Source organism: Cricetulus griseus, chromosome 8 (genome assembly GCF_003668045.3).
Source record: "Cricetulus griseus strain 17A/GY chromosome 8, alternate assembly CriGri-PICRH-1.0, whole genome shotgun sequence".
In the NCBI taxonomy this organism is placed as follows: Eukaryota; Metazoa; Chordata; class Mammalia; order Rodentia; family Cricetidae; genus Cricetulus; species Cricetulus griseus.
This window is the reverse complement of record NC_048601.1, coordinates 71365720-71389250: the sequence shown is the minus strand read 5'-3', so window position 1 is coordinate 71389250 and position 23531 is coordinate 71365720. Positions and strand designations below refer to the sequence as shown.

The following is a 23531-nucleotide window of genomic DNA, read 5'->3' as shown; positions in this document are numbered from 1 at the left end:
GTTATTCACTCAAGAAAATCTTTTCATAAATGATAAATTGTTTAATGTTAGTCATTGATATGGAAAGTCATATGAAGCCATTTATTAAAAATAGAATTGGAGACTAATGAGATGGCTCAGAGGGTCTTATTGCTTGCTGCTAAGTCTGGCAAACTGAGTTCAATCCCAGGGACCCACACGGTAGAAGGATGAACTTATTCCTGCAAGTTGCCTTCTGATCTTAACACACCTGCTGTGGAACACACACACACAATCACACAAACACAAACACACACACACACACACACACACACACACACACACACACACACACACACTGAAAGAAGAAGTAAAAACTTCTAAGAAATATCAATCTGGAAAAGAATTACATGAAGTAATAACTTTACTATAGAAATTTAAATACCATTTTTATGAGAAATTAACTGTACAATTTATAAAATTTCCACTTAAATATCTGATCTAGAAATTTTAAAATCATCTACTAAAACTAACAACTACAATTTAATTGTCAGAAATATTTTGGAGTTTTAGAGTAAAACCAGGCAGCAACTGTTTAGGTTAGAAGTTCATGTAAATGGAGCATTGCACCCTGATACATCTCCCACAAGGCTTCCTTTATGTAATCAGAGATTCCTATTACTTAAAAGGAATTCATAGACTCATAGTATTCTGGTTAAATTGAGAGTGTATTCATGTATGTGTATGGTGTGTGTGTGTGTGTGTGTGTGTGTGTGTGTGTGTGTGTGTGTATTTTTGAGAGAAAATATAGAAATATGAAATTGTTTATATTAATTGTACATACCAAAATAGAAGCAAGGTAGTGTTTATGAAATTTATGTTGAATATAGTTGTTATAGAAAGTACATGCATTCATTCATAAACAGAAAATCCATATTAATGTTTACAAGTATGCTTCTAATGCACTGCAAAGGGAATATGGACAGCTGTAGAAAGTACAAAAGTGTCTGGAATGCATGAATGCTTTCGTTTCAACCTCTAAGTTGAAGATTCTAGAAAATATTATAACTCTTTAATGAGAAAAACACATCAGTCTCTATTTTTCATCCTGTGCTATAGTAAGTTCTGAAGAGACTAAGAGGTTGAAATATAAAACTGAACATGTAGACAAAATGATCAAAACATAATGAATGCCTTCTACATTCATGATAGGGATTGCAAAAAAAAAAAAAAAAAAAAAACTGCTGTCATGTTTAGAGTTGATGTCTGTTTAGATGACATAATGCAAATAACACGCAAAATAAAATATATTACATTAAATGCAGAGATTCAAACCTGGGGTGTTGATGCCTATCTGGAATTTCAGTATTTGAGAGGGAGAATCTAAAGCAACAGGAGTTGAAAGGTACATAAGGAGATTGAGTCCAGAATGAGCTAGAGACCCTGTTATCAAAGGATGAAATAAAAACAAAACCCAAAACATTAAGGAGAAAAGAAAACAAGGCTCTCAGATTGTTGTAAAAGACAATAAATCTGGTGTGCATGCAAAAAAGCATAAATGCCCATGACTCATATGTCACATAAAAAGCCATGTTTAGTTGAAAATAACTTAAAAATGAGATAAAATTTATCATACTTTGTTATTTTGGATCATGATTTTTTCCTAAGAGTACTTGTGCAAGAGGAGGGTTTTAGAGAAATAGTGATGACTAGGATCCAATATACATATATGTAAACATGTACTTGTGGGTACACAATAAAATATAGGAAAGAGAACAAGCAAGGCTGATAGAAGGTGGCATGGAAGGATGGAATTCAGGTAATGGATAAATGCCTTTGGAGACGTATAATGTGCGTTGAATATATTTGATAATGAAAGTGGACAATCCAACTATGAAATTCCACAGGTTTACAAGTTTTTTGTTTGTTTGTTTGTTTGTTTTTTGCACAGGGAACACACAGATTATTCTGCCCTTGCCCTAACCCAACCAGATGTTGGATTTAAAGGCATGTGCTAATTAAGTCCATCTTCCTTATGTTTTAATTAGCTAGTTGTTTACAATAAATTTTTAATTATAAAACAGAACTAATTATGAAGTATGGACCTACACAATTTTTTAACAAAAAGCAAAGATTTAAGGAAAATATGAGATATCATATCAACATAATAAAATAAACCATTTTAATAAATGTTACTTGTTACCATAAAATGAGGATTTTAAAGAATCTATTTAAATATCTAGATTGCAGTATATATATATAGACCCACATCTATACTCATCCAACTGTGTTATAAGTTGGAAGTAAATATCTGAATTTTGCAAAGATTTTTCTCTACACTAAAATTTGATTGCTTTGTTTAATATTTTAAAAGTTTTGTCTTTGATCACTTGAAGATACTTCTAAAAATATTCTTCTATTAAATTTAGAACCGGAAATAAAACCTTTAAGTTAATCCATAGAACAATACTTGTTTATATTTTTAGATAATTATATCAGATATAGGAGTGCTAATACTAATCCACTAATTATTTTGTATGAGTCACACATATATTGTCTAACAAAATTATATACTAAAATTGGAATATTTGCTTATATAATTAAATGTTTTTATGAAGTTTCAGAGGAAAATTCAGTGAGAATATGAACAGATATTATTTTCTTTCTCTTCTAATAATCTGAGTCTATGTTACACTCAAGATGAAGGAGAATATATTGGAATACTGTTTTAAAGTGATTCTTACCATATTGCCATTTAAAAATTGACACAACATTTGTGAACAGGGACATTTCAAGGGATTTTGGCTTGCAACCATTTATTTAAATTTTATATTCCCTTGACTTTCATGTTTCAAATTTGGGATCGAAGTATGTTTTCTTTTTTTAAAATTGACTAAAAGAAAAAATAAATTTGGATTTTAGTAGCAAAGTCTGTGTCTCAGGATGCACCAGAAAAAATGAGGCCAGGAGGATAAAGTTGAGATGAATAGTGATGGGCAGGCTGTTCTCTGTGGTTTAGAATTTGAAGTAGGGACAGCTCAGCTATCTTCTGTTACCTGTGAGTACAATAGGATCAAAGGCATCATGGGAGGCAGACCTGAGGTCATCACTCCATCATTGTAAACATGTGGCAGAGTAGCAGAAAACTGAAAGTTTTGAGTACTTTGAATACAAAGTACTCAAAAAGCCAGACTAAGGGGAGCCCAGCCAGAGGGTCATAGATTCCCTATGAAAGAACAATGTAGGCAGTCTGCTAAATAGTTTGTATAAGCAGAGAAGTGATAGAATGAGTTAACTGAGGTCTATCTGGTTAGGTTTCAGAGAATTACATTTTTACGCTCATTTCCTAGGTCTGAGTCAGTTTACTAACCTAGATCTCACCTAGAACCAACATCAGAGCCACTTGAGGAAGAACTCTGACACCCTCCCCAAAATTCATATTATTTAATTGTCTGTTTCTTGCCAATACTTTTGTGAAGGAATCTGCCAGAATGTATCAAGCTGTTGAGAAATGATAAATGATCAGACCTATGGTTACTCTTGGACATGGTCTCTGAAATCTAGGATCCAGATCAATCTAGGATCCAGAGTGAGGTTTCAGAAGCTCTTGTCCATTTAACATTGGGTCCCTCATCCCATTCCATGCTTCTGACACCAGTTACAAAATATCAGATTAAAAGATCATGAGAAATTGGTGTGATTCAGCCTGTTCAGTCTTACAGCCAGCCACTTGTTAAACCCATTGAAGATACTATACATGTTTTTTTCTTACACTTCCTCCCTCCCTTCCTCTCTCCCTCTCTTTCTTCTTCTTTCCTTTCTTCCTAACTTCCTTTCTTCCTTCCCCCTTCCTTTCTTCCATCCATCCCTTCTTCCCTCCCTCCCATTCTCCTTTCATTCCTTCTTTCCTTCCTATTTTTCTTCACTCCCTCCCTCCCTCCCTCCCTTCTTTTCTCATTTCTTTCTTTCTTCCTTTCTTTTATCCTAACAAGTACCTCATGCTCTCAGTCTGACCTCAAATTCACAAATACCCACAGATGACTTTGAACTTCTGATTCCCTGCCTCACCTCAGGAGTACTCCATGGCACTTGCCTACTGCTAGGGATGTTTGAATCCAGGGCATTATGCATACTACGTGGGCACTCTACCAACGGAGCCACATCATCACCCCATATACTTGTTTTCTTTGTCTGTTCTGTCTGTGTTTGTTTTATATTTGATAAGAATACTGACCAGTATTTCCTCCTCAACATTCACTGTTAAGTAGTCTTTGGGGAAAGCTAAAAATGTTATATTATTTCACACTACATTAGATTTACAGGCACCAAAATAACAATGAGGTAATGTATGTTTTTATAAAAAAGAACTTGGATTACATTTAATAGATAAAAATGTCCACAAATACAAAATGTTACATACATGTGCATGATTTATAAAGATAGGCATAGGGTGGATAGATAACATAGATACATACATTGCCATTTTCTGCATATCAGTGTTTCAATCTCCAAAGGACTGCCTATATAAGGATATTCATCCAGTACTGAATTACTTTCCAACAATGAAGTTACCCTAGTTTGTGTTCACATGCACTGTGAGATTTGCACCATGATCTAGAGTTTCTTTAGGAAACAGTTTTCAGCAATTTGTTTGTCTCTCCTTATGCACAATGAAGAGAATACACTGCATTCTTACAAGTCTAAGAGGAGGGGTAATGGGTCAAGTCAACTGACATCTTACTGACATTACTTACACATACACTACAGAAGTATCAAATCCTCTTGAAATTAGTGTTTAAACAAAAAGCTATCTCATATATTTTCCTGAAAACTCCCATTTTAGGGATATGAACGTTTTGGGGAGTTGAAAGGACTTTCAGTTTTTAGGAAAATGAACTGAGCAGCAATTGCTGGTGAGACTGGGGATTTCAGAGGTCTGTTTCTAAAATATTTCTTTTTTTAAGAGTAGTACCAATAAACAAATTATAAATATTGCTTTCTTAGTATGGTGAGTAAAAGTCTAGCCAATGTAATATTTTAAAGTCTATGAGGTATTATTAAATATTACTGCACCTGTACCCAAACTAAGTTGCAGCTAAGACAGGGTCAGAAAGATCAGGTTTATTATTCAGTTCAGAAGAAACATAAGCAGAACACTTGTTTCTACACCATGTGCATTATTGGCATCATTATAACTAATAATAGCAAAGAAAACAATGCATCAAGATTGGATATTGCATTTTTTCAGTAGACAGAACGGCTTCCACTTAATAATCATTTATATTTACAGTGAACGAGTGCAGAGTTTTCAAAAAGCACCTCATTAATCATGTCAGCCAGTTACTTGGAAAGTTATTATCCCAGTTCAATAGATAGAAAAATTATATCATGGAAAGGTCAGTTACATATTTACTTGTCCAATCTTGGAAAAGCAAAGGGAGTCAGTTTCGAATCTGTGACCTGCTTTCACCCTTTGATCTAACCACTGGACCAGTGCAAGACTAGTCTGTGTAGTAGGTAGCCATCAACCTGAAACAGTCCACAGCTGACCTCTCTGCTCTTACGTCTACAGATCTATAAACTGAGAAGGAGATATCAATTTTTCTTCTATCATGTCAACAAAAGAGAAGATGTAGAAATTACTTCTATTTCCCTTTGCTTGTGTCTTTTGTAAATTGTCAATTGTTGGTGCCAAAACAGCAGCAATCAAACTGTTTATTAGTGACATCATCATAAGCAAATTCAGGATGTGATAAGATGAAAATTTGAGAGATTTAATTGAACATGAGTGCATTTAACACATTTGTCAGATCAGTAGAGAAAGCAATAAATCAACTTTTAATAGCTTTCAACACCTCAATCATGTTGCAGTAATGACTTGAAAAAGAAAATAGGAATGAGGAAATACGGTATAAAATTTGTATTTTTTGTTTGTTTGTTTGTTTTTTCAAGACAGGGTTTCTCTGTGTAGTTTTGGAGCCTATCCTGGCACTCACTCTGGAGACCAGGCGACCAGGCTGGCCTCAAACTCACAGAGATCCGCCTGCCTCTACCTCCGGAGTGCTGGGATTAAAGGTGTAGGCCAACAATGCCCGGCTTTAAAACTTGTATTCTTTGTTTAACTTTATTTCAATCTGATACATCTGATGACTTTCATTTTAAAAGAAAGCTAGTAAACAAAACTGTTACTCCTTGAGGGTGAAAGTAGACAATGAAAATAAATTGGTAGCAGTTGCCTTCCTTGAATAATGATAATTATTGCTCTTACATAAGTAATATTGACATGGCTTGAGTTTTCAAATCCAAAATCGCCCTAATGAAATAAAATGTAACTTTCTGTACTTATAATATGAAATATACATTTCAATGGGAATCCAAAGAAGTAGCTCTCTTAAGCAATTAGTTTATATTCACCTGGTTTAAATGAAAACATTTGTCCATCCTTTAATTCAGTATGAGATGAAGATCCCAAACTTTGGAATATTATGTGGAAGTGAGTGCTATCAATTTATGTAAACATTTTAAAGCTATAGTTACTTTCTCTTTTCATATGAGTATAGGGACAGGAAAATTTCCACTTAAAGAAAAGCAAAGAATTAAGAATATCACCTTTATATCTAGAGTCAATGACTGTATCTTGGCCCTGCTATCTGGGAAAGGAGAGAAGGAAGAAAACTTAGTTAAAGCCTAAGGAACACTGCACATAAAGTGGTAGTGTGGATTACTTAAATTTCAGACTAGAGTGGGACAGAAAGAAGTGACTAGAGGAACAACAAAGATACATATGCCTATGACTTAGGATTCTATTCAACAGTACTTACTGTGAAGATAAATCACACAAACTCAGTAAGTTAGTAAGGAACTAGCCATATATATTAAAAAATTCAGCATTATTCTAATATACTTGAGTGTGTGTGTGTGTGTGTGTGTGTGTGTGTGTGTGTGTGTGTGTACAACTGTGTTTCAGCAACATGTAAAAAAGCATATGGATGTTTAAATATATAATAGATCATAAAGAGAGTAATTCAAGGTATTTTGATGCTTATATTGAAGAATGTCATTTGTGTCCCACTAAAATATTTCCATGTATAAAATAATGCTATAAAACCAAATCACTATAACATAATATAATGATTTGGTTTTATAGTATTATTTTATACATGAAAAATCATTATTTTGGGTTTGTGTTCAATGTTTTCCTTTTAGTCATGTTTCATTTTCGTTTTGGGATAATATACATCTAAATAGTTTTTAAATTTACACTATCTCCATAACTTTTAAACAGTTTTATCGGCTTTGTTGTTACTTCACTTCTAAATCTTATGTTGATAAATATTGCAACAGGGTCAACTCCTGAAAATAATTATCTGAACTCCACCTGTGTATCATTCCATGCACATGTATGTTATATAATACATGTATAATCATAAATAAGTAAATATAATTAGATGTTAAAAATAAACATCTCAATGTATATGATGCAATCAAACATCTTTCTTTAAAAAGAGTAATCCCTCAACTGTTGAATTTCTTTAAACTTTATTTCTGAGTAGTAAAACATTATTTTAAAATTTTTAGCAGGATTTTAAGGGTGGATTTGCTACTATGTATCAACCACTTTTTTGAAAACCAATGGCTTTGATACCATAGAAAATACAGTGATTTTTATCATCCTTCCTCAACCCCTACTTAATATTTCAATGGCTTATGGAGAGCATGAGAAATATAGCCTCATAATTTCTCTCCCTTTAAAGAATATTGAGATTTTATTAAACTGACTGGATGAATTATGGCTCCTCTCGCACTGTAGAAAGCAATTTTAATTTTTAAAAGGTATTCAACATCACTTCACATGTTTTCCTAACCAAAAGACATACTAATGTTTCATAATCCCCAATGCCTGGTAACACACAAGGTGCCACACTCCCCTTGATTTACTGAATCACAGAACTCTGGCAATATGAGCAGTCAGAAGAGTCACCAATGCTGATGTTCCGAACAGCATCTAAAGCACACTGCTGCCCGTGAAGGCAAATTGGAGGCTAGAGACGATATGTCTCATCCAATAAAGAAGATATCAGCATGGAGATAAATAATGGAATTATATGTTATTATATTGAATGAATTCTATATATTCTGGTGTCCTTAGACTCCTCAGCTTGCATTCTCAGAGCATAATCCATGCTTCATACCATGCTTTTAGATTCTGCTTCCAGTGAATTCTGAAACAGAACTGAACCATTTTAGTCAGTTAAAAAAAAAAAAAAGGCTTTCCTGAATTTGTCATGTCAGATCTTTATGGCAGCTGTCACTCTTCACAAGTACTTGTTTCAAATTCTAATGAAAACACCATTCAGGAAGAGATTTTAATTGGATCAAGTCAGACAATCGATATTTTAAAAAAGCATTCATACTTTTAAGTGCTTTCAAAATAAGTAGCTCCTTGGCAGAATGTAAGATACAAGCACACGTTTGTATGCCTGCATGCTTGGATGCTCATCATGCCAATGTGTGGTGTGTATATTTTCTCCCAAATGGGGGGATTGTATGACTGACCACTCACCTGAGCAGCCAATTTTTAATAATCCAATGTGCTCTTATTCCTTTTCTCATAGAGACAGGAATAAAAGTAGCTCAGGTTCTCCTGTATGTCTCATCTTTCTGGACTTATTTCTGCACATGACTGCAGAGATTTTACAAAATTTACTCCATTGAAGATTACTTTGATTTGGAAAATCCTATGCTAGTTGAATATAACATGAGTGATACATCAAAGATAACAGAATAATCTCTTATCACAATAAAATGCCAATATGTCATAAAGATTCAAATTGGACTAGATTAATGCTTTTATAAAAAATAGATTATGTAATTACCTTGACAGTTATATTTCTAACAAACCTTAGTAATTCTTATATCATATGATTTTCATTAATATTGAAAATAGTCATTAAAGCTATGGTAAAATATATTTCCCATTTTTCTTGCTTATCACTGCTACCTTGTAAAAATGTGTATATATCTATTAAAAGACACTGAAGCATACATGTGCAAGTTCTTATATAAAGCACACATATGCACACATACACACCAATCTAATACATCAAAATAAGAGTTGTGTATTCTATAACTGTTTCAGATAAGTGGTTAATGAGACAATTACACTGGCCTCATTCACCTAAAAACCCTCTTTCAATATATATTACAAACTTCTTATTCTTGGAAATAAATTTAGCAAGCCACAAAAAACCAACTTCTAAAGTACCAAAAGAAGACACAATTAGTTTGTACTTGATCTAATACCTTCATTATGTCCATACAAATTGTTAGCTGAAGCCCATACCTCCTTACTGTAAGCTGTGAAAGACAAGAATAAACTTTCTACGTCATACACTTATTTCAAAGTATGTAATTGAAATATCAAAATGTGGAAAATATACAGCTAAGGTATCATCCTTACTGACATTTTTCTTAATAATAGCATTGTTAGCATTATGGGATGGATGCTTCAAAATAAACTTTTGGGACTTCACATTTTAAGTACTTTACATGAAGAAACTTAAGAGACTTTTTTTTTTTACTGCCTTTCATGTTTCAACAATGGCCCTGCTTTAAAATGTGAAAGACAAACTAGAACTGCTTTCCATTTTCCTTCATTCACATAGGCTGACTTTGTAAATATATATATTTCTATCAGTTGAGAAAGTAAACCTTAGAAGAACCCGGCAGTCCACAGCTTGTTCTTTACACTACCTAGGGGTGAGACGGTATAAAGAATGATGTGTATGCAGTCATCCTTCCTGTGATATGATTAATGAGAAGAATTGCATAAGGTATCACAAGCTGTTTTGGAAAAATAAACCAGTTGCCTCTGGTTTTAGTAATATCTTCCTAAGTTTTAGGTGAAACCCATTAGCTTTCAGTTAAGTTTGTTTAGTACTTCTGAGGACAGGAAAATTGGATGACTGTTCAGCCAAGTCCACTGATTGACTCAGGATGGTGACATATATGTGTATGCCTCTCATACTTATTCCATTAATCATATTAATCACTCACAACTATCTTCTGAATTCCTCTTTAATAGATGTGAGAATTTTTTACGGCCTATGCAATTAAAATATTCTCTCCCAATTTATTAGTCTGATATTTGCATATGAATTGTTCAAAACTAACCCTTGTTTGACACACAGGGGAAAGTACTGAATTTGAAGATGATGTTCTCTGAGTGGCTGCTCACAGTTCCCTATTAATCAGACTAAGTGGATATTTCAACTATGTTTAGTTTATGACACTAAATGTATCACAATTTGTTTGAAAGGATATTCCATTGAATAGCCTCTTTTTTCAAGGCATTGCCATACAAATTTAACAGTCACTATAATGTGTTCTGGTAGAACACTTACGTCTTTATTTGATAGAGTTTTTATTAAGTTTTTATCACAAAAATCTTACTATAAATATACAAATAGTTGTTTAGCATCTATGCAGATGTCATTATGATTTATATAGACATGGTAGGCTCAAAGAGAGAATACTGTAACATCTGAAATATCATTTCCTGACTGTTTCCTAGAGAAACTTTCTCTCAACAGCAGAACATTTTGTGACAAAGAGGACGTGTTGAGGACTTCCCAAGTGAATTCTCAGAATTTTCTTTTCCCAATTAAAAAAAATCCATCTATTACTTCAATATCTGAATATAGTATCCAAAGAAGGAGTGATGACTGCATCTTAAGTTTCTGAATAAAGTGGTGATTGTTAAAGTTTAACTTTCTTAACTTTTTTTTGAAACTTAAGTTTTCTGAAAACACTCATTAAAGTCTGTATTTAGGACTGTGGAAAACCTGGTATATGTTACCAAAGAAGAAATTATGTTTCCTAACTGTTATAAGTAGCATTAGAAAGAGCACCATCTTTAAACACTCATTAAAATTCACTTTTGAAAATTAGATAATATGAGATATGACCAATGAAGGCAGTGTTGTAAATGATACATAGCCAACCATCTTCCAAGTTCCAGGACAAAGAGAGTTTGATCCTCCTGGTACCTGCCACTTGACTCAACTGTATGATTGCAACATTGCATAAGCTACTTGATCAATGTTTTAACAGTCAATCCTGCATGTTCCGTTTCATAGGTATATAGTCCTCTGTTTAGCAAATATGGTATTTACAATTTTATGAGGCAAAAGATCTTTTCTTTCACACCATAGTAATGTCTAGGATTTTTGAAGGAAAATATCTGTAATTTAACATCTCTGGGAACAATTTAAGATACCTGTTTTCTAGCCTTTCTTTGAAAGTCTGTCTTCCTTCCTGGTGAATACTGAATCACCATTCTAATCCCGAGAAAATAAATGAATAGACCTGGATTTTCAATTATCTTTCTTGTTATCAACCTTTCAGGGAATCACAAAATATTAGGAATACCCAGAATAAGATGAAACTGCATTCTGTTCATTCACCTCTAATGTACCAATGTGGGCTTGCAAGAAAAACATCAAGCCTTGTTAGACTTTCATAGAAAGCTTTTATTCTCTTTCAGTTTTAAGGGCAATTGCTTATACAGGTTTTTTGGGGGAATTTATTATTTGGGATTATGTCTTTTATCTTGAAAGGTACACAAACAAGAAAAAAAGTGAGAAAGAGAAAACAAACTCAGCAAAGAACACTTCCAAGAGTCCAAACTGTACTAAATTTGAGATTATTTCAAATTCACCGAAGCATCTGAAAACACTCATTAAAGTCTGTATTTAGGACTGTGGAAAACCTGGTATATGTTACCAAAGAACAAATTATGTTTCCTAACTGTTATAAGTAGCATTAGAAAGAGCACCATCTTTAAACACTCATTAAAATTCACTTTTGAAAATTAGATAATATGAGATATGAAAAGAGCCAATTGCTAGAACAAACTTTTGTTAGCTAAAGTATTCTGGCAGCAAAACCTGGTAGTTGGATGTTGCACAGTATGATGTTACCAAGGAAAGAACAACATACATCCAATATAATTCAATCACAAAATAGAAGTAGGAGACCATTGTTCTATTCATGTAAAGTTTTCTAGTAAGAGATCTTTTAAATTAAATACTCAGAAACTGAACAAAACTTATTCTCATATAAATGAAAAGAATCCAACATAAAATCCAGATACCCCTTTGAGAATTCTATGCAAATGAGGAAGACCCCAGCAAAAGTCATACCTTTTATTTATGAATATATGTATCACTTAGTTCTGAGTCAAATTGACAAGAGTTCATGTCATTTCTGTTGAGGATGGCAAAGGTGACAAGCACTCTCTCTGATGCTTATCATTATGTTACTGCCAAGTCATCCACTAGAAGTTGGCCTTCTATTAGTTACCAGAGGATCAGACAAAATATGGAAATTCAGTTTCCTTCTAATAAAACACAAATAGCTATCACTTAAGGAACCTTTGGAAAGTCATCCATGTCCCAGTAATTAAAAACAAAAGGAAAGAAATGACAATAGAAAGAAAGCATCCTTAGACGATTATACAATTCTACACAGTTCTACAGTAGGCCTTCCATATTCTCTACGCTGGTATAATAAAGAACGAAACACATGTGACATAGCTGTGACTTCCTGCTTGCATGCTTTAATTCAAACTAAAAGTTAACAGCAAAAAATTCAAACCTTGGGTCAAATGTTCTTTGGTTTAAATCTTTACTACCTCCTATAATTTTGGTTAGCTTCCTTGAATTTTAAATTACACTGGCCCTTCCATCTTCACCCCGTTACAAAAGTCAATCACCAAGAAAGAGACATAAATTTCAGAATGATTTTGTGAGAATTCATGTTTCTCAGTCGAACCCCTTTATACAAAATGTTTTAGAAAAAAAAAGTAGGAAAAAAAAAAAAAACAGGTGTTTTAACATAGTATTTTATTACAACTTAATCCCATCCTTGAATGATTTTCTTTCAAGTTTCAACCATTTTTTTTAAGTAGTCAGTTTCCTGGTGGTTGCAATTTAATTAAGTAACCTTTCACACTGAGCAAAACCCCAAAGCAAAAGGGTCGTTAATCTTTCTAGTGATTAGACAAACCGCTAGAGCCTCAAGCATTTACCTCTCCTTCCCCGCAGAAGAAATGGTTTTAGGAGGATCACGGTTCATACCTCACACTCCCTGGAGCCAGAGATGGTATATGTGCAGGGACCAGATCCATTAACCGATATATCCATGGTCTCAGAGTTCGTCGGCTTGTAGTCCACGTAGTATTCCTGTAAAGGGGAATTCATTTGTCTCTCTGACTCCCTTGCCTTTTTCCGCCTCCTCTTCATAAGCGAGTGCTGTTGGAGTTGTTTCATGCTGGCTGGGTACCTTTTCCAAGATACATAGATCACCAGGAGAATCATGGCCACCGAGAGGAACAGAGCCACGCTCCCCGCGATGATTTTGTGAAATGACACATGCTCGTACTCATGATCCGTGCCTGGAATCGGAAAGCCCGGGGATGGACTCGCTGACTCTAGGGTGGCTGGGATGGCATCAGGTTTGAAGATGGTAGGCCTGGGAATGAACGGGGGCTTCTGGGGAGTTTGAGGCGCCAGGGGTGATCTTTCTGTGTTGACCACCTGGACCTCGGAGCAGATGTTGTAAGTCTCCACAGCATCGCTGACCTTCTCGCCCTGTATGTGCTTAGGCCCTGCACATATCATGGTACTTTCTTTATTACCTTTGAAATTCTTCAGCCAGTAGAACAGAGGACAGATGCTCCGACTGCATTCCCACATATTTCCAGACAAGGTGATGGATATTAAGGATATCCATGCATTCACGGTCTCCTGGGAGACGTTGGTGAGCTTGTTGGAATCCAAATTCAATTTTTGCAAATTAGGGAGGCATTTAAATGTGCCAGGCTCGATTGCTTGGATGTCATTCCCTGATAGATCCAAGGTGTGCAAGGAACTCCAGGTCCATGTTAGGCCTTGGCTCACAGAGCGGATCCGGTTCCACTGCAAGTAAATGGATCGCAGGTTGAAGAGACGAGGAAAATGAGCAAAATTGATCTTTGAAAACTGATTGTGTTCCAGATGGAGCTCCTTCAACTTCAGAAGACCAGCAAATGCATTTCGGGATAAGCTTCTGAGACGATTGTAACCCAAATCCAGGAAATCAAGGTTCCGGCAGTCTTGAAAAACCCTTATGGGCACGGTTTTTAGGGAATTAGATCGCAAGTGCAAAATGATGAGTTTCCGGAGGCCTTTAAACTGCTCAGATTGCAAGGTCTGAAGTTTGTTGTAGGAGAGATCCAGGTTGCGGAGATTGGGGACTGGGTGAAATGTTTTATTGTGCAGATAGGTAATTTTGTTCGAGCTTAGAATTAATTCTTTCAGTCTGCGGATCCCTTGAAAGGCATCTTCATCCACTGAGCTAATGTAATTATGGTCAAGATAAAGCCATATAAGCTGGTTAAGGCCGGCAAACTGATTGGATTTGAGTTTCTGAATGCTGTTGAACCTTAAGGATAAACCTTGTGACCCTCCAGAAATGTTCTCTGGGATGTCTGCAAAGGCATGAGACTCACAGTACACAATTTTGCCATCGCATCTGCAATTCTTCGGGCAAGCTCTCTGAGCCCCCGTCAGCATAACCAGCAGCAGGGTGGGAAATAGCACCAGAAACACACTCATGCCTTTCAGCTGCGGGATTAGACGGAAACCTACAATAGCAAAGAGAACATAGATGCACACTGTCAAAGAGTAACAATTCAGCAAACTGACTCGTCGGGAACGGCAGTGTACGGTCTAGAGTAAGAATGATGATAGTTCATTTAAGAACACATTTCAACACTTAAAAATCTTCTTTCCCCTTAGTGCTCCAAGCTTGCTGTTTAGAATTTAGTCTATCTTCCTTCATCTTTATAACATCACAGAGCTGTTAAACTGTGAAAAATCTCTCCGAGTTTCAAGAGTTCTCTATCCCAACCCCGAAAAGCCCAGGGCATTTCTTTTTCCTGAATGCTGACATTTGAATAACAATAGCATTTGGCTGTCACTGTATCGACCCAAGGGACTATATTGCATCTTTCAGTAAGGTCAGAACTATGACTTAGGAAACCTGGTTCCTCTACCTTGTTTGTAGTTGAGCAAATAGGCTGTGATTTAGCAAAAGAGCTTCTGGGATGCTGTCAAAGTAGTCCAAGTTTGTTCTGTCTGAATTATATACTGGCTGCATACAGGGGTTGCAATATCTGAACCCTGAAAAATGGCACAGGAATATGCGAAGGCAGCCCACAGTAACAGCGTGAGATGCCCTCAGTTAGCTAATAAACATACATTATTGCATATCTTGGCCCCATGCCCAGAGATGCATGAGCTAAGATAGGTGATCATCCATACCATAACCACCAGTTCTAGCTAAGATGTTAAATTCGTATTCAAATTGTGCAGAATATTAACTAATCATGTTATTAGACAGATTGCTGAATTTTTTTACCCATATAGTCGCCCTTGCAAATTTGAAAAATAAGTAAGGAAGACCGACACGAACATCCCCAGCAGCCTGACCTGCTCAAGTCTCTCACTGACTGTTTTTTTTTTTCATCTCTCCCCTGCCTCCATTAACTTCAGAAAGCCTGCAAAGTTGCAATCTATTAGCATTTATGCCGCATTTTCAAATCATTGCATGTGAGGGGACTCCTCTCCACCTTCAACAGTAGGTAAAATATTTCTTAACTGGGAAAAGAGAGACAGACAGAAAGGGGGGAACCTACTGCAGGCTGCAATTTCTTTTCTTCTTTAATAGTCATCTTTTAAACCAAAAGACAGTCAGCCAAAATCCTAATCTACAAATTCTGCCTCTCTAGAAGAGTTGTCCTTTTCTTTCTTTTTCCTCTTCTTTTATCTATCTATCTATCTATCTATCTATTTATTTATTTATTTTAAATTAACTTGATTTGCACTCTGTCTTCTTGTCAGCTACAGACTCATTGAAATACAACCCAGCTCTCCCAGACAGGAGAAACAGGGAGGGAAAAAAAAAAAAGCCAGTCACACTTGAAAAAATAAAACTGGCAAATGACTCCTGGAAATTTGGAGTCTGTATTCAGGATGCAGATTCCAAGATCAAACGAGCCTCTGGTGCCACCTCTGATAAAGTACGGACCCCACCCCTGCACACACACACAGCCAAGTGTTAATGGTCTTCCTGACAGCAACCCGAACACAAGCGTGGCTCATATTATCAAGAAACAGAAGCAAACACAGTATTTATTTCATGCTCCGTTCTCAAGCTCTGGGTATGCAGACGCTAGAGACAGTCTTAAAGCTATCTCTCCAGAGTGTGTTTAAGTCCGAGTTATGAATTTATGGATTAAAAAAAAACAAGAGAAAAGGTTCTAAAAATATAACAGCAACTATAGTGAGACAACTGGTAAAGTAGAGGTTGCTGCTTTTGTGCCTGTTTCCCGGTCCTTCCGCAGTTAATGCCCGGTTGAGGATGAGTGGTTAGGATCAGCTTTACTAAAACGAAAACAACAAAAGTTCGCTTACCCATCCTTTGTCATCCAAAAAACGTCTGCCCCCCTCTCTCAGCTTTCTTCTTATTTGGTCTCTCCGGTAGAAATCACCACCACCTTCATGACACAGTGCAGCTGTCATTCAAACCATTCTGAGCCCGCATGTGAGCCAGTAGCCCCATGTAAACTTCCCCGGAGAGGACAGGCAGACACACACACGCAAATAATATAGATATACGTATACTTAAAAAAAATCAGCAGGGGTGGGATGAAGGGGCAGGAAAGAGGAAGCCGCTCGGGTGGGGGGTCGGAGGGGGGAGGGCCTCTAGGCTCTGAGGACCATTGTATAATTCACTAGGGACACATTAGCAGTAAATTGGCAATCTGTGAAAAGAGCTACAGCCCATCTCGGAGGTAACCAACTTCTCTGTGGAAAGAGAGAGAGAAAGACAGAAACGGGAGAAGAGGGGAAAGAAAAGAAGAAAAAAAAAGAAAGAAAGAAAATCCTCAGAGTACCTGGCATTCCTTATTGTGCTGGCTTTTGCCATTCCCAGATAAAGCAATTCATCCTCAGGATTTTTCAGTTGTTGAAGCAAGCAGGCCGCCTGTGCTGTGTGAGACCCCAGTTTAAAAGCTATGCGGGCTAGGTTTATCCATTTAGCTGGTCAGGTTGAAAGTGTTTTGTAGCTGTGCTGAGAGGCAGCCCTTGTCTAATTCAGAAGGCTTTCCGGAGACTGATGGTGCTCAGAGCTGGTTGGTGCTAATGCTCGAGTTTGTGATACACTGAGTGCCCTCCGCTGGAGAAAACAGATTGCACATTAAAGACGGGAACAAGTGAGCTTGTCAGGGCTGTGCAGCCTTCTCTGCTCAGAAAGGGAAGTTAAAGGCACAGGATCGCTTTGCCCCCTCCCTCTCCAGTGATATAAATTAGGAACGGTGTACGTCAGGGTTTATGCTTCACAGCTGCAGCAGATGTTAGCCACTTTCTAGGTCTCTCTCCTTCCCAATGTGTGTGATTAATACGTTGGAAAGTTTTTATGGCCTGAAATGGTTTTCTGTGTGTCACCAATGATATTGTCTCATTTTCAAAGTCATAATTCATGTGAATTTATGATTATTGTTTACTTACCTTTATTTATATTTTTTAAGATAGTGAAATAAGCAAGCTGTCCCGCCTACGAGAAAGCACACCATGGTTGATTTGTAAAAGTACTTCATTGTGAAAATTTTAAGTCTCATCACTCCATTCTCAGCATTTGCCAATAACATCTATTCTGTCTGTAACTATGTATATTTATCAAGAGATTTATGATATGGCTCTGCAAAACATCACATATATAGCCATAAATTTTTCTCAGCTATACTATTTTACCAAGTGTCTGGGTAACCAATACTGAACTTCAGACAAGATCTGAATTAAAGCTTGCCAACTTTATTACAGTCATTTTCGTTAAAATGCATGCACTCTGGGGATGAACTTTTCCTTATGCTAATTATCCATTGAGTTGTGCAATCCCTGTTGAAAGAAAGAAGCACTCCAGCCTCATAGTGTCACAGTCTTAACTTCAGACTATCCTGAAATTAAGACTGATGAAATCATAAAATGTTTGAGGTGAGGAATTTTTCAAAACCTATACACTTTATCACAAACTTGTATGGAAGGCTTAAAAATGACAATAATACATTACCTCCACTTCAGAATTAATTTATGTGCATGGGAATTTTGCCGGTATGTATGTCTGTGCATCACTTGTGTGCTTGGTGCCTTCAGAAGCCAGAAGAGGGCATGAGATCCACTGGAACTGCAGTGATGGAAAGTCAAATCTCCCTATAAGTGCTGGTAATGGAACTGGGTCTTCTCCAAGACGGGTGCATGATTTTAACCACTCAGCCATCTCTCTGGCCCCATACCTCCATTGTTGTGTTCCCCACTTTTAGGTATTTCATAATTACTTGACAAATAATAATCCAAAAATATGGAGAATAACCTAAGAAAATAAATGCAATGCACTGCAGAGACTGCTAGATAGAACTGCACATCTAATTTATCAGCTTTGAGAACTTCAAAGGGATTCTACATAAACTGGTGTGTATCCTGGCAAATGGATGGTTTTAGAAATACTTCGCTTTTAGATTACTTGGTCAAATAGTATTTATTAAAATGGAATAAAGAGATAACTAACACCCATAATTTGACTCAGATTTATGAGCAGAAGGTCACAGACATTTGTCTAATTATTAAGATTTCTCTGAGAACAAAAAATGGATCATCTGCCCCTTACATACACCCCTCCAATTAACTGATACCTGAGTTTCTGCTTTAGAAAAATGTGCTATTGGATTAAGGCTTAATACCTGTTAAAATGCAGAGGCAATGTTATTTTGGGTACTGATCAATCAATGAAAGTGATACACATACAGTATCTTCAAACTATTGTAGTTCACATGGAGATAGAAAACCCAACCACATATTCAGTGGTAGAATACTGACTAGGGGGAAATTGTTGATTCAAAAAATAAAAAGGGCACCCTACTGATGGGACATGTCCCTCTGTATATTTGTTTGTCTTATTGGTTGATGAATAAAACACTGTTTGGCTAGTGGCCAGGCAGGAAGGATAGGTGGGGCTACCAGATGAGGAGAATTTGGGAAGTATATGTGGAGAGGACATGTGAGCCCAGGAAGGGAGGACATGAGTCAGGCATTTTCTGGTAAGATAAGACCATGTAGAAATACATAGATTAGTAGTTATGGCTTAATAATTAAGACAGAGCTAGCCAATAAGAAGCCCTAGCCACCAGCCAACAGTTTCAAATTATTATGTCTTGTATATTTATTTGGGGATGATAAGGCTATGGGACAAGGCTGGCAGGAAGAACAGTCCGTAACACCCTACCAGTAAATTTAAAAGAAAGTTTTTAATTGGCTGACTGGATATTATGTATAAAGTAGGGCAGAAAGGATCAGAGAACTCAAGTACTAAAAGAAAACGAAAAGCAGTAAGTTTGTTTCCAAGAATATTTTCATTTGTGTGGGGGAAAATTAAAATGTTCAGAGCAGATTTCTGATGGAAGATTGAACTAGGGTGTATTTGATTTCATCTGCTGTGATATTTTGTCTGTATTTTCTAGTGTCTCATCTCATGAATATGGAGTCAGGCATGATGTTTATCTAGCCACATATGTATAAGTGTTCTTTTGTTTGAATCCACAACATAAGTATAACTTTCGAGAGTTGATTAGAAAAAAAAACAATTTTGTATGATAATTAGCACTAATTTGATGAAAGTATGAAGATCTGTGCCTGGAGAGGCGGCTTAGTGGTTAAAGGTGCTTTCTGTTCTTGCATGGGACCTGAGTTCATTTCCTGGTTCAAATATCAGGAAGTTCAACTCCCTTCTATCCCAACCCCCTCAACTAATTTCAGTTGCAAGGGAATGCAGAGCCTCTGGCCTCCATATATTTTCATGTGCACTTCCATTCATATACACATACCTAAAAGTAAAATATATCTCTTTTTAAGTATTGAGATCTAATAAACACTGGCTGGGTATGGAGCATATAGACTTGGGGGCACCACAACACTCAAGGCTAAGTGAAGAGTCCAGGCAACACTGGCCTATGAGCAAAAAGATTTTCACCGTAAAATCAAAGTTAATTCCCCCTTAAAACCTAATAGATACTGCATTCCAAAGTTGGTGCCATATTCTATTTTTATTTCATAAAAAATGTACTCAAAATGTAGAGAGGCAACAAACACATTATCCCGATGCAGAGAGATACAGAGTGGGATGAAAGATACTGTAAGGAAGATTTGTTTGAGAAAAGCCTACCTAGCATTTCCTTCTCCCTTGCATGAATATGTACACACACACACACACACACACACACACACACACTTGCTTCACTCAAGAAAAAATGTTGGTTTATCACTTCCTTAGATCACTGTGGGCTCTTTGTTATATGGCCCACAATGAGCCCACTGTGGGAATCATATCTTATTCTTGCTGAGAAAACCATGGGAGGATTAATGGGCTTCTTGGAGCAAAGGAGAGCTAGGTGATATTGGATATATCTTCCATGTTCAGCACTTGTCTGGATAAAAACATGAATATGAGCCTTCTGTGAAAGAGAATATGGCTAAGTATAAAGTCAGCTTGAGGCCATCTCACACCCTGATGAGTCACTCAAGATGAGACTCTCACTGTTTACATGGCTGAAACAACAAAAAAATAAATGAAGACTAACAGAAGTCAACAAAGTATGGATAAACATCAGAAAAATACAAAGGAGAGGAGAGATTACATTCTTTATACATTAATGGCAGAGAGGTTGTTTAGCAACTACTAACTAGTACAACTAAGAAGAACTTTTCACTGTCTCCAGAGCTCAGAGTTCACAAGATTTTACCAGAGTTTAAGTGATTCCATTATCATGGGAAGGTCAAAACAACAGTTGTAAGAGTGGAAGAATAAATCAAGATAAGAAAACTAAAGACATATTATCTTGTTCTCAAGTAGATTCCTGTCTGGCATTGATGCTCAGTGAAGAAAAAGGGAGGAAAATGCTTTTTTTCTTTATAATATTCTGTCCAAGGCAATTCTCTATCCAATATGGCCTCAGGAAGACAAAAATTAGAAGCCTCTGACATAAAATGTGACCTGACTCACAAATCTGTCCTAATACACTTCCTTCCTAATGGAACTTCATGATCAGCCAGTTGAATTCTTTTGTTGTTACCCCCAAGAACATTTAGTAAGTGCTACTTGGAATTTGAAACTTTCCATGATTGATATACTCACAACACAGACATCTCCAAAGCCTGTAATTCAATGTCTGGTGTGTGTGTGTGTGTGTGTGTGTGTGTGTGTGTGTGTGTGTGTGTACCTGAGAAAACAATTAGAAGAGGATGGAATTGGAAAAAAAATATCCTTTTTGAGGTAACCGAATCACAGAAAGACAAGCAGGGTATGTACTCACTCATACATATATGGATATTAGACATAGAGCAAAGGACTATTAGCCTACAATCCACAACATTAGAGAAACTAGGAAACATGGAGGAACCCAATAGAAGAATGCATGGTTTCTCAAAGAAGGGGAGGGGCACAAGAGGCCCTGAGCAAACTGGGAGCATGGGGGAAGAGAAGAGGGAGGTGGTAAGGATGAGGGGGAGAAAGGGAGTGGGCAAGAGAACAGGAGAGAACAGGAGGACTGGGCCTGGGAAAGAATAGAGGAGGGCAAGAAAGGAAATGCCTTGGTAGAGGGAGCCAGTATAGGCTTTGAGAGAGGTCTGGCACAAGGAAAAAGTTAGGGAATCCACAGGGATCGCCACAACTAAGAATCTAGGGAGTGGTAGAGAGGCTGCCTTTGATGCCCTTCCTATAATGAGATTGATGACTACCTTGGTTGCTGTTCTTAGAGCCTTCCTCCAGTAGCTAATTGAAACAGAAACAGGCACCCACAACTAAACACTGAGCCTGGAATCCAGTTGTGGAGAGGGAGGATGGATGATCAGAGGAGTCAAGAAGGTGCTAGAGAAACCAGCAGAAACAGTTTACCTGACCTTGTGAGAGCAAGGAGACCCTAGTAGTAAAGCTGGGGAAACAGCATTGGACAGAACCAAGCACTCTGAATGTGGGTGCCAGGTAGGAGGCCAAGGCAGTCTATGGGACCTCTAACTGTGGAGCCTGTGCTTTGGGAGCCCATTCCCTATGGAGGGGTACTATTGCAGTCCAGATACAAGAAAGAGGGCCTAGGCCCTACCACAAATGATGTGATGTACCTTGACTGTCTCCTGTGGAGGGCCTCACTATCCTTGGAGAGTGGGTGGGAGTGGTTTGGAGGGGTTGTTGGGGAGCGTGGGAGGCACTGATATGTAAATAAGACTCATAAAATAAAAAAGAGGATTAACTTAAAACTATTATATCTGTAGCTATGTAATTACAAACATTGCAAAAATTGAGCAGTATTCTCGTATTTGGAAACCAATCTGAGGGAGCAATGAAGTTCATCATTTTTAACAAAGAAATGAATTTTAGCCAATGTGAAAAAAATCAGATGGTAAAGGCTAGTCAAGTAGCTCACTCAATAAAACCATCTGCTCAGACATGAAGAATTGAGTCAGATCTTCAGCACTCATGTTGAATTTGGGGCTGGGTGGCATAACCTAGTAATCCCAGAACTGGACAGGGGGAGCCACCTTAGCCTAATCAACAAGCAGAGCATGGTGTTTTAAAACCTATCTAAAACAACAAAAATAACAACAAAAAATGAAGTGTACAGTTCCTCAGGAGCAATACTCATGCTTGACATATGTTCACTACACACACATACATGTATATACACTCACACATGAATGTGCACACACTCAGACATTACTTAATTTAGCTTTACATTTGGAGAGCCAGTATTAACTTCCTTTCCATTATGAACAGGCTTTACATATGTCTTGATTGGTACTCTATTGTTGCACTTGTTTTAAGAAATCCTATCACTTTGAGAAACCCACTTCTCTTCTATCTCAAAAGTAATAAGGGACTAAAATGGATGGGGAGGACAAAGGGAACAGTAACATTTACAGCACAAACTCTATCCCAACTCTGCATTGGAATGCACTTTACACTCAAAGTTGCAATAACATTTCATAGTTTCATGAGACATTTGTCTATTTGTACACTCATGTTTTATAGCTAGTATGAACCTGTCTAATTATAAATGATAGAAAGTGCTTCATCAATAAGTCAATAAACCAGGAAGTTAGTTGCTGTTAGTAAATAGTCAATATCCCCTTTAAAAATACCCCTTCTTCCCTAGGATATTACTAGATCCAACCATTTAAGGTCTATATGGCAAAATACTTAAAGATCTATAACTCAAGCTGCTTGAAAATAAAGTATTATTTAACTAGGTTCCATGAAGATTCCACAGTCAGACAGAGTGGCCCTAGCTGTTATCCAGTTCCTTAGGTTCCAATTCTCACAATTAACTACTAATACCTTTTTCTCAATCTAATTCCTGTTACAAACCCAGCAGGGTGGCTCAAGCCTATAATCTTAGCATTGAAGCAATTTAGGAAAAAGGATGGCAC

The 23531-nt window shown here is 36.8% G+C and overlaps 1 protein-coding gene across 1 annotated transcript in view; it reads right to left on the bottom strand.

The window, feature by feature from the left end:
- Positions 1 to 16583, bottom strand: part of Lrrtm4 (leucine rich repeat transmembrane neuronal 4) — a 792102-nt gene extending 775519 nt beyond the window's left edge. The window contains exons 1-2 of the mRNA XM_035449047.1: positions 16476 to 16583; positions 13098 to 14729 (exon numbers count right to left, since the gene is read on the bottom strand). Of these exons, the coding sequence (XP_035304938.1) occupies positions 13098 to 14729; positions 16476 to 16583 (1740 nt within the window). The remainder of the gene's footprint in view (positions 1 to 13097; positions 14730 to 16475) is intronic.
- Between the last annotated feature and the right edge of the window lie 6948 nt (positions 16584 to 23531).